General features: G+C 36.9%; 1 protein-coding gene across 1 annotated transcript in view; it reads right to left on the reverse strand.

Annotated features, from left to right (window-relative positions):
* Window positions 1–12,009, reverse strand: part of cntnap2a (contactin associated protein 2a) — a 1,161,044-nt gene that overhangs the window by 71,103 nt on the left and 1,077,932 nt on the right. The window contains exon 20 of the mRNA XM_028803276.2: window positions 11,242–11,375. Within this exon, the coding sequence (XP_028659109.1) occupies window positions 11,242–11,375 (134 nt within the window). The remainder of the gene's footprint in view (window positions 1–11,241; window positions 11,376–12,009) is intronic.

Consider the following 12,009-nt stretch of genomic DNA (forward strand, 5'->3'; position numbering starts at 1 on the left):
GTAATTCTGCAACACAATGCCACATTGACATTACCCTCTAGTCCACAGGTACAGTATAAGCTCTATGTGGGGCTTTTTAGTGTCACGGCTCCCATTTAAAGGCTCTCCTTTGGGAATCTTGAGATAAGAAGACAGACAATCCATGTAACCCAGTCAATACTATGTGTACACAAGCCACAGTTCCTTCCTTGTGAGTAAAGTATAGTTCCACATTGTCCAAAACCATCTTGCCCACAATTGTCACATAATTACACCTGAGTTTCATCACTTGTATTTTATGTAGGTGGTCTGCATAATAACTTCTTTGGGTTGAGCCCACCTAAGCTGTGTTAGTCACCAGGGGCCTCATGTATAAATGGTGCGTACGCACAGAAATATTGCGTACAAACGTTTCCACGCTCAAATCGCGATGTATAAAACCTAAACTTGGCGTAAAGGCACGCACATTTCCACGGTACCTCATACCTTGGCGCAATTTCTCCGCTCGGTTTTGCAGACTGGCGGCACCCAGCGTCAAAGCAATGCTACTGTTCCTGTGTGGTCACTCTTTCTTTCTTAGACCCACATTCCTGACGCGGCTTTATAAATACACTGAAATTAACTGCATATTGTTTATTAGTGTAATGCATCTGATTGAAATTAACCTGTAGCAATATAATGGTCCAGGGAATAGCCATAGTATTCCAAATACCATAACTGCTTTAGTGTTGTTACGCTCACTTCATCTTCTTCTTCTTTCAGCTGCTCCCGTTAAGGGTTGCCACAGCGGATCATCTTTTTCCATATTACTCTCACTGCACCACTCGGAGTATTTATATCACTGTATCTGAGTGGGGAATCACAGCAGCAGCTGATCGGAAAGAGAATTATCGGTATACAGTTTCAAGCACACACTACCTCAACCACGGCAAAACGCGTCAAAGCCACTCCTGTACGGACCTCGCGTTTCAGAAACAGTTTCATCCCAAGAACTATAAACGCACTCAATCAGTCCATCAAGTGCTCCTTGTAGAACTGTTTGTACTTATAAGTACCGGTGCCCCACTGTAAACTTGCACTACAGTTATAATATTGCACAACCTGCGCCACTTTATAAAGCACGTATGATGACGATATAATTTTTAAGATGAAATGCAGCAAAATATGTTGCTTATAGTATACAGATAAAACTTTAACTTTATTTAAATAATCTGTATTGTTAATAATTAAACATGTGAGGACACGGTGCCGCAGAGCTAGCGAGCCACTGGTGCTCTGTTCAGGGATTGTTCCTGCCTTGCGCTGTATTATTGCTGGTGCTGACGCGACACTGGAAGGATAGACGGATAGAATAATTAAACATGTACTACGAAGATATTTCAATGTTCCTTAAAAGTTTTGAAGAATCGGCGTTCTAAGCTTACAGATGGCTTAACGTCTACTACAGAGCTGATTGTGTGGCGATTGGGTATTTGGAGAAAGAAAAGTAAGGACAGGAATTGGAGGTTAGTACGTTTGAAAGAGACAGTACTTCTGTAATAAATTATTTCATCGAAGGTCACACATGGCGCAGCAAGCCTCTTGCGTGAGATATGAATAATCACTGCACCACCCTGTTCCCATGTTTAATAACATGCTTTCATTCCTATCATCATGAAAAAGATATCACGTATACATCTCAGTATTTTAATTATTCAGAGAGCTGTAATATCACAAATGCAATGGATTCTGTGTCCTGTCAGAGAAAGAGAAACAACGGAAGCACGTAGTGATTCACACACATAGAGCACATAGAAGATCAAATACTTAACAAAGCATTTAACGTGCTACTTGAGAAACTAGTAAAATAAATGATTTTAAGATGAAGTTTATGATGTTCTACTTTAATGACAAAATAAACTACGTGATTAAAGTGAAAATTTCGAGATTAAAGTTGACATTTCGTGCTTTTTTCCCACTGTGTGCCTATTTTTTTTTCTCTGTACCCTAATAAGCTTTCATATGACACTCAGATGGTGGGCTATGAGTCGCCTTTTCACGCTGACTTTGATATGTGACTTCTTTTTTATTTCGGGCACTGTGCGACTTTGCGATCTTAAGCTTTCGAGTTTCTCCGACACTATGTCACTCGATCAACTTCCTTTTGTTGATTATACCACTGTTTAAACCAACAAATAGTACGTTTTTCCTTTGCCTCCACATGGTATTCGCTGAAATTCTTATATTTTCCCCCGTGCTTTTCCCATTGTCTTTTCACAGAAGGCTATTTATATCAATTTGCATATTCAAAGAGGCGTAATTCTGGGAGGAGTTGGGGCGGGACAGAAGGCGTGTGCACGTGCGTTACTTTTCACGCTGATCGGGATTTATGTAGTGGAAGAACGTGAAAGTTTGCGTGCGCTCAGACTCCTGCATCTGGATTTTTCTGTGCGTATGCACACTCCCGCTTTTGTGCTTACGCCATGTTATAGTGTGAGTTCTACGCACGGCGTTATACATGAGACCCCAGGTGTCCAGGGTTTACAGGAGAACACCATCTGTCTGCAGAGGAGCATTTTGTTATGACTATTGTTGGTGAAGCTTGCTTTAACGTCATTAAAACCATTCTGTGGTGGTAAATATTGGATAATTATTTGAAGTATCCTCTAAAAACAATTTCCTGAATATAGCTAATAAGAATACAAAACTACAAAAATATTGATGTATGAATCACAAAGGATGAAGACTGTTTGGAAGTGGGCACATATCAAATGAATAGTTTCATCAGTAGTGTGATTGTTGATACTGGTGTCAATTTATCAGAAAAGTATAAGACATGTTAGATGCGTATGTAGGCTTCACATTAGTAAGTGGTTTGAAAAGTGCATGTTAAAGTGTACTTCATTTATTGAATATGTCCTTAATGTATTATTTAAATACAGGTAATATAATATTTTACCCATGCACATAACTTGTAGGATATATGGTGCCAGCTGATGATTTTTTATAGCTAATAAGAACCAGCTGATGATTTTTTATTGTTTAAACTTCAAAAGCTAGACATGGTGCTGCACCCACTTGGACAGAGGCAGTGGTGCTGTAAGAATTATTGTCTGGACTTCTCTAGCGCCTTCAGCACCATCCAACCTCTGCTCCTTAGGGACAAGCTGACAGAGATGGGAGCAGATTCATACCTGGTGGCATGGATCGTGGACTATCTTACAGACAGACCTCAGTATGTGTGTCTCGGGAACTGCAGGTCTGACATTGTGGTCAGCAGCACAGGAGCGTCGCAGGGGACTATACTTTCTCCGGTCCTGTTCAGCCTATATACATCGGACTTCCAATACAACTCGGAGTCCTGCCACATGCAAAAGTTCGCTGACGACACTGCTATCATGGGCTGCATCAGGAGTAGGCAGGAGGAGGAGTATAGGAACCTAATCAAGGACTTTGTTAAATGGTGCGACTCAAACCACCTACGGAGTCCTGCCACATGCAAAAGTTCGCTGACGACACTGCTATCATGGGCTGCATCAGGAGTAGGCAGGAGGAGGAGTATAGGAACCTAATCAAGGACTTTGTTAAATGGTGCGACCTAAACCACCTACAACTGAACACCAGCAAAACCAAGGAGCTGGTGGTGGATTTTAGTAGGACTAGGCCCCTCATGGACCCCGTGTTCATCAGAGGTGACTGTGTGCAGAGGGTGCAGACCTATAAATACCTGGGAGTGCAGCTGGATGATAAATTGGACCAGACTGCCAATACTGATGCTCTGTGCAAGAGAGGACAGAGCCGACTATACTTCCTTAGATGCGGCAGATGTTCTATCAGATGGTTGTGGCGAGCACCCTCTTCTACGCGGTGGTGTGCTGGGGAGGCAGCATAAAGAAGAGGAACACCTCACGCCTGGACAAACTGGTGAGGAAGGCAGGCTCTATTGTAGGCACAGAGTTGGACAGTTTGACATCCGTGGCAGAGCAACGGGCGCTGAGCAGGCTCCTGTCAATCATGGAGAATCCACTGCAACCACTGAACAGTATCATCTCCAGTCAGAGGAACAGCTTCAGAGGCAGACTGCTGTCACTGTCCTGCTCCATTGACAGACTGAAGAGATCTTTCCTCCCCCACACTATTGCGACTCTTCGATTCCACTTTCAGGGTGGCTTGGTAAACGTTAACATCATACAAAGTTACTGTCTGTTATACCTGCATTTTTATCACTCTTTAATGTAATATTGTTTTTTATCAGTTTGCTGCTGCTGGAGTATGTGAATTTCCCCTTGGGATTAATAAAGTATCTATCTATCTATCTATCTATCTATCTATCTATCTATCTATCTATCTATCTATCTATCTATCTATCTATCTATCTATCTATCTATCTATCTATCTGTCTGTCTGTCTGTCTGTCTGTCTGTCTGTCTGTCTGTCTGTCTGTCTGTCTGTCCATTTTCCAACCCGCTGAATCCGAACACAGGGTCACGGGGGTCTGCTGGAGCCAATCCCAGCCATCTATCTATCTATCTATCTATCTATCTATCTATCTATCTATCTATCTATCTATCTATCTATCTATCTATCTATCTATCTATCTATCTATCTATCTATCTATCTATCTATCTATCTATCTATCTATCTATCTATCTAGATAAGGGATGAATTTAACATCTGAAATACTCAGAAGGCATCTGTGTTTCAAAATAAACCATTAGTTTTATTGGTAAAGGCAGCTTTGCTTTTGCCATTTTTAACTGCACTTCTTGCTGCCTGAAGTTTTGACAGACAATTTGATTCACAAATATTCAAAATAATAAAAAAAAGTGATCATATGTATATATAATATTGGTCCAATGCATTGATCTGTACTTGACATGATTTTGGAGATCAAGGCAGGATCCAACTGTGGCTGGGAAACTTACAAGGCACACTCACCCCTACCCACACAGGGCTAAATCAGAGTTTTGATTTGATTTATTTTATTAAATTAAACTAACATGCAGCACATTGGGATATGGCAGGAAATCAGACATATGGACATAAGGAAAATGTGCAAACATCAACTGGTCCTTTCAACAAACAGGAGATTTTTTCAAGAAATCCAGCTTATTAAGGAAATGAATTTATGAATTTAAACATGCTTGCATTTATGTATGAATAAATGACAAAAGTAGAATTTTGGTCTATAATGTCAGACTAATGAAATGAAAGTTCATGAGTGTTTTTCAGAATTAGACAATAATGAGTGGTGTTTTTGATGAATCTCCACTTCCCTCTAGTGGCCATTAAAAGAATATTCCCATGCTCAGTACAGAGAGCGAACTGTGAAAGAATGATACAATTGCTTAAATCTTGCCAAAAAACAAGATAATACTGCAGTTAAAGCAAAAATAAATAATGATTCTTTGATGAAAGAGAATGAGTTATTAGACGTTTTGAATTTAATTATCAGTCTTTTAGTATAGGTGTTAATATCTTAAGATAACAAGCTCAGAATGGAAAAGGAAGAAAAAAATAGCGAAAGTAGATGATAGTTTGGGGTCTTGCTTCCTACTCTATATTTGTAATATTGCCAGATCAAACAACATTTTAGATTTGATGAACTTTACACTTTGTTATGCTTACTAGATCTTCAACATAAAATTGTCTCAGGTATTTGTGCATTGATAGAGTTAACCATATGCAACAAAGAAAGCTGTTTTTTACGTCTATAGAATCAAATGGTGGAGGAGACAAAAATAAGGAAAGACAAACTTTCTTCATTAGACTTAAGGATTTTCTCTAGGATTTTGTACACCACATCGATTTAAATTTAATTATATTCAGACTGAAGATCCCTAAAACTCTACTTATATCTGTGTAAGTACACACTACAATGGACAAGATTTTATTACTAGAATGAAGTCTCATGCTGAAATTTTATATAAAGCTTTATTGGAACATTCTCAAAATATGATTTAGTTCATAAACTCTTTATCTATGTCTTAGATATACAACAGAATACACAGAGGGGGACTGAGCAGGCTTTTGGTTGTGGAATCTCAGATGCTTTTTTTCTACACTGGAACTTTTTTTCCTTCAGAAATATATCAAATTATACTTTTGTTGTCTATACTACTAACACTTCAGCTGCTAATACTCTTTTTCTTGAATCTGGTATCAAGCTGAGGTAAAAGTACTGGAAATAGCCAACTTAATTATGGGACTCTTTAATATCTAAAGTCTGGCTGGTTGTGGATCTGTCTTTTTGCAGTACTCAGTATTTCACCAAAAATGGTACTTCAGTTCCTTATATAGTGAGTGCTAACACTTCCATGTCATACATTTTGATTCAAGTTAAACTGACCTGCAGCTGCAGCAGGTAAAAGAAAGAAAAGTGGAAGTTAGAAGGTAGTCTTCTGAAGCCAATGAGAATCCTTAGGACTATAACAAATGAGATGTTATGAACAATACACGGGATAATATTATCCATAATTATACATAATTCAGTGGGGATTTATGAAATAAATTATAGTTAAACCTGTAGATTAGAATAGTTGATTAAATGTAGGACCAGTACAGATACAGAAAAAATTGTAAAGATGAAAATCATGTGCAAGATTAAGAAAAGCAAAGCAGCACATAAAGACAAAATATAATTGCTTTTAATTGATAAACATTGAAAAAAATACCAAATTGCTAGTTATATGGCCAAAAGATGGTGTATGACTTGCAGTTACTTTTCTTTTTAGAAATTACCTTAAAAATATGTATAGTTCCATAGATAATACTCATTTTTTCAAAATATAGAAAAGCAAGAAATATAGTAAGGAATGTTGCAGCTTGTGCATATATTGAAGTAACTGCTCATGCTCCTAGATCACAGCTTAACCTTGTAAAACCAGGCTAAGCTCTTAGACCAGAAGATGATTGTGCACAGGCTAGTTGGCAGACACATTTTTGAAGTTGTTTCAATGCTTGATGGATGGCAGATCAATCTCTGTCATCACCACAATTTTTAAGAACAACAGATTGTAGGAAATGAATGATTTACTTGAATACCAATGAAATGTTCTCCTGAAGGTTATATCCCCTTTACAGCCAAACTAGCATCCTGGTCAAGAAGAAAGGGTTCCTTGTAATGTCCTGTTAGTCATAGACTCATGGAAGGCATGTTATTCACATACTACTTTTAGAGGCACATGCTAACTATTAAGCTGATCCAGCTCAAGGTTAAAACATTTCATATCACAATTTTTCTGTTGATTGCAGACAGTGTGATTTTTTAGCTATATACTGACATCCTTTAAAACTGTTAACACAAAAGCCCCACTTGGTTTAGTTTTATCTCCATTATTGTAATTTTAATTAACAAATGAGTGCCATGCTTATCCTGAAGGCGAAGTTAAAATAATGTTGGGTGATGCTGTGTTAATTTGTTACTTTGTAAATCTTACACTTCTTCTCAGAACTGTAAGAACAATTAAACATCAAAGTTTATTAAATGGCACTCATGTAACTTTCTCTAGGTAAATATTCAAGTAAACAAGCAGACATTAATAGACTGAAAGAAAAACAACAGCAACTTCACTTAATTTATAAATAATTTGTCACAATGCATAATTCAGTGTTGCATGCATTTTGGAGTTTAATTACTATTTTGAATCTGTGAATATTTTTATCATTCATTTAATTAATTTTACAACATCACCTTGTTATCACATGCACTACCATTTTGGGTGTTGTCTGTGTCAGGTGGCCATATTGTTTTTGGCAGGAGAGCTCTGTATTTATTATGTGACTACAGTAAGTGACATTATATGAGGTCATCATTAGAGCCCTATATAACACTGCAGAGTGGGGTTTGTTTATGGATTACTGTATATATTTTTATTTTTTACTGTTTGATATGTTTTCTTATTTTCTTTTTTTATCACCTAACCAACAGAGTTTCCTCATTGTGGTACAATAAAATTGACCTTGTCTTTACTATTCCTATGGGATTTGTAACATCCCCTACTCAAAATGTACTGGAAAAGTATTGTGGCTATGCATGACTTGAGGAAGCAGTAGTTAAATGTGAATTTCAGAAACAATAGAGCCTACAATATAGCCAGAGGTAGCACAGTATTGTGATTCTAGTAATTAGTGTGCAGTTTCAGAATTCATAAGTGAAAAAATATTTGGGTACATATAACTGGAAGCCTGTATTTGTAAGACACCAAAAGTATGTGTGAAGCCTGTATTTGTAAGACACCAAAAGTATGTGTGGTGGCAGAGTGATCATTTTGAAGCTGTTTACATAGAAGTAGAAAGCAGTGTGAGGCAGCATTACAGCAAAATCCTTTGGCAGGTACAGTAAATGGCATCTTAAGGGCAGATTGTCTTTTTTTTGCTATTTTTCCTGTTTGCTCATTTTTTGCATAATGTTAAGTAACTAAAATGTTTGGTTTTTGAACCTCTAATATCTGTGACTATACTGTACATTGAGACTTGGATGGCCAGTTTGGAAAATACCTTGAGACAAAATGTAAATATTTTTAATGCAATGGTAAATTTAAAACACAATAAATATAGGTAAAATTGGAAATGTATAGAGAAAAATATTCAGGTAAATTCTTTAAGTATACCACACATTTATCTGTAACATGTTAAGATAAAAAAATCCAATTCAGTTTTGGAGAGTGTGAATCTTAAAGTGATGAATGCATGCTGACTGTGAATCTAAAATGTTTATTTCATTTAAAAAGTGAAACATACACAACATAAGTAAAGCTGCTTTTGCAAATAAAAATGCACTTAGACAAATATTAGTTCACAAACACTCTATAATCTTTTAATAAATAAAAAAGATAATGGGGCTGTCTTTCCAGATAATATAGAAGGACTTAGCTGATCTGTGTGGGCTGCATTTTGGACCAGTAGATAGCATTGCTGTCTTGTAGCTTTGGAAGACTGAGTTTGAATATCAACCCAGTCACTGAGTGTTGTTGAAAGTTTCTTTCTACAACTGCTTGTTCTGGTTTTCATCCATAGTAATTTGTATTATTTGTATGGGGACTCTAAGCTAGTCTCTGCATGTCATGTGATTCACTAGTATCTCTAGGTTAGGTTTTTGCCTTTTTTCTGGGATAGGCCTCTGGACCCAATGATCCTGAGATTATGTTAACTGGGTTCAGAATATGTATTGTTTGTGAACTTCCTTATATTTATAATGGTACACCTTGAAACCTCTATAAACTATTTATGAAAAATTACTTGGTGTAAAATAGTTAAAAGTTGAGCAGACTTTTGTGTGTTTTAAGGTTGCAAAAGGAGATGATCTTCAAAAGGAAGAAGCCACAGAGAAAACTATTTGGTTTGGGATATTTTTTTGTTCAGGAGGCATCATTACAGCAAACATCAAATCCGTGCATTGGCAGCAGATCTGTTCCTGGATGTGTTTTTACTATATTTACTGGTACTTTCAGTACCAAACAAATTAAGTAAGGGAAAAATTGTCTCAGCTGTCAAACCTCCTGGATATAAAATTAATCTAAAATAGGTACAGTTTCAAAGTGTCTTTAGGGTATGTTTAATTCTAAAGAGAAAACAGCTGAAAATTCAAAATACAGTAGATGCACTTTATTTTCAGGTCTTTAACAGCTGCTTCTGGACACCCATAACTTACTGGAATCTGCCTGTTCCTGCAGCATCAGAGTTTGCACAATCTCTATATGTATTTTCTGAGTGCATTAATTTTCTCTGTCCTCTAGATCTCATACAATCTGCATGTGTTAATTGGCAACTTCTTCTGTGATGCCATTGGCCATGACACAGACCTCCCAGCATTCCCTATTTCTAAGAAAAACTCAGTGAGGTGTTAACCAGTTTCCAAATGTTAATGTAAACCAAATCCAAATGTAAATGTTTTGGAAGACGTGACTGAACCCTTGTCCAATGTGCACCTAGCATGTGCTGAGTCTCATATCCTTCTGAGCTTATGCTTAAAGGCTGAAGCTGTTATTTTATTTTTCAGCATGATAAAAGCATTTTTAGTTATTTTATATAAAGCTTTAAAGGAAAATGTTATATTTTAAGGTATAATCATTGTTCTATTTTTATGTGCTAAAAGTTTCCTGTTCATGGAAAACTTAGGAAACATATGGTTCAGAACATAAAGCGAATGTGTTTCCTTTTACATGAACTATACTTTTTCTCTTGGGAAGTCACACACTCCCAAATCAACCTAGTGGCTGGGGTTAAGTGTGGTTATTTAAGGTAACAATGTTTGTCATGTCCCGTTAGCAACTGGAGGTAACCAGTTATGTTAAGTTTTCTGATTATGTAATGAATTTCTTTTTGAGTAGTGATCTAATCAATGAATTGTATAAATATAGCGTAGAGAACACTCTTTTGCTTTGCAGCACTTGCTAATAAAATATGCTGTTGCCTCTTGCATGGTTTAGATAAAGAACAATGACTGACACTTTCTCCTGCCTGTGTTTTATTGCTTAAACCGGAGTATTCCAGTGGGGGGTGTCTGTTAAAATTTTTTTTCCACAAACTCAATAAGGAGAGTAAGATAATGGTCTAATGCATCTTTACCATCATTAACTCTTCTGTACAGAAGCAACATTTGGATTATCTACTACTGTTACCAAAATGCTATTAAGAAATTTCATCGGTGTTGCGTTTAGAATATTTGCCAACTAGGGGACTGCTTCACCAGTTCCATTGTTCTTAAATCTAATAATAAATAGAGGATTATAATTAGATATATTATATATATAAGAACCACTGCATCAGAATTAGCCAACTACTGTCTTCAAGCAAGTTTTCTCCTTACAGCTGAGCTCTAGAACCCAAGTTGACAAGGCCTACATTGTCAAAGATTAGAGAAACATAACTGTCAAGGAAGCCTTGACCATGAAGTGTCCTTATGGTAGCACATGATTCATCAGGTAATTCTTTTCTTTAAGGCTGGTCACATTTTTGAGTAGGTGGACAAGATATAGTGAGGAGAATCCACATGTGTAGAAGTGGCTCCCAAATGGAACACAATGTCACCACAATTCCAAGATCTATGAATCTAAGAATAGACTCATAAGCCATCTAAGAACACACAGATGACTTTGACAAGTGTCATTCTTGTTTTAACTGAACAGAGGAAGAACAGCAACCCTAACATGGATCTGTATGAGTGGGTGTGAGCTGGTTTCTTTTTTAAGCCCGGCCATGCTTGGTGGGTTTCCATGACAGCTGGTTCAAAAAATTAATATTTGTAATAAGTAACCTATTTGCTTAACACATGACTTTTACCTGTAGTTGGATGTCTCGTTTATGTCTGGAAATGTTGAGACTGTGAGGCTGTCCATTAGCCACATTTCTGTGGTCAAGGTCTATCTTGAAAGCTTCTTTCATACCTCCCAAATTGTAGCGGATTTGCAGAGTTCCTGTTAGAAAATCATAAAGTTGCTTTTAAAAAACATTTCAACTTGTAAATGAAATCTCCTTTACACTCTGTAATTATAAAAGAAAATAAAAAGTGAAGTTCCTATACCTAGTAACAAATATAAAATACAAGCTAAAATGAGAAACAAAAAGGGGAGTTACTATAATTGTATTATAGAACATTAGAACATTAGAACACTCTAGACGAGAACAGGCCATTCAGCCCAACAAAGCTCGCCAGTACTATCCACTTATTTCTTCCAAGAAAACATCAAGTCGAGTTTTGAAAGACCCTAACGTCTTACTGTCTACCACACTACTTGGTAGCTTATTCCAAGTTTCTATCGTTCTTTGTGTAAAGAATAATGTTTGTGCGAAATTTACCCTTAACAAGTTTCCAACTGTGTCCCTGTGTTCTTGATGAACTCATTTTAAAATAACAATCTCGATCCACTGCACTAATTCCCTGCATAATTTTAAACACTTCAATCATGTCACCTCTTAATCTTCTTTTGCTTAAACTGTATAGTCTCAGCTCTTTTAATCTTTCCTCATAATTCAACCCCCGTAGCCCTGGAATCAGCCTAGTCGCTCTTCTCTGGACCTTTTCTAGCGCTGCTATGTCCTTTTTGTAGC

The sequence above is a fragment of the Erpetoichthys calabaricus genome, chromosome 6, assembly GCF_900747795.2.
Source record: "Erpetoichthys calabaricus chromosome 6, fErpCal1.3, whole genome shotgun sequence".
NCBI classification, from domain to species: domain Eukaryota; kingdom Metazoa; phylum Chordata; class Cladistia; order Polypteriformes; family Polypteridae; genus Erpetoichthys; species Erpetoichthys calabaricus.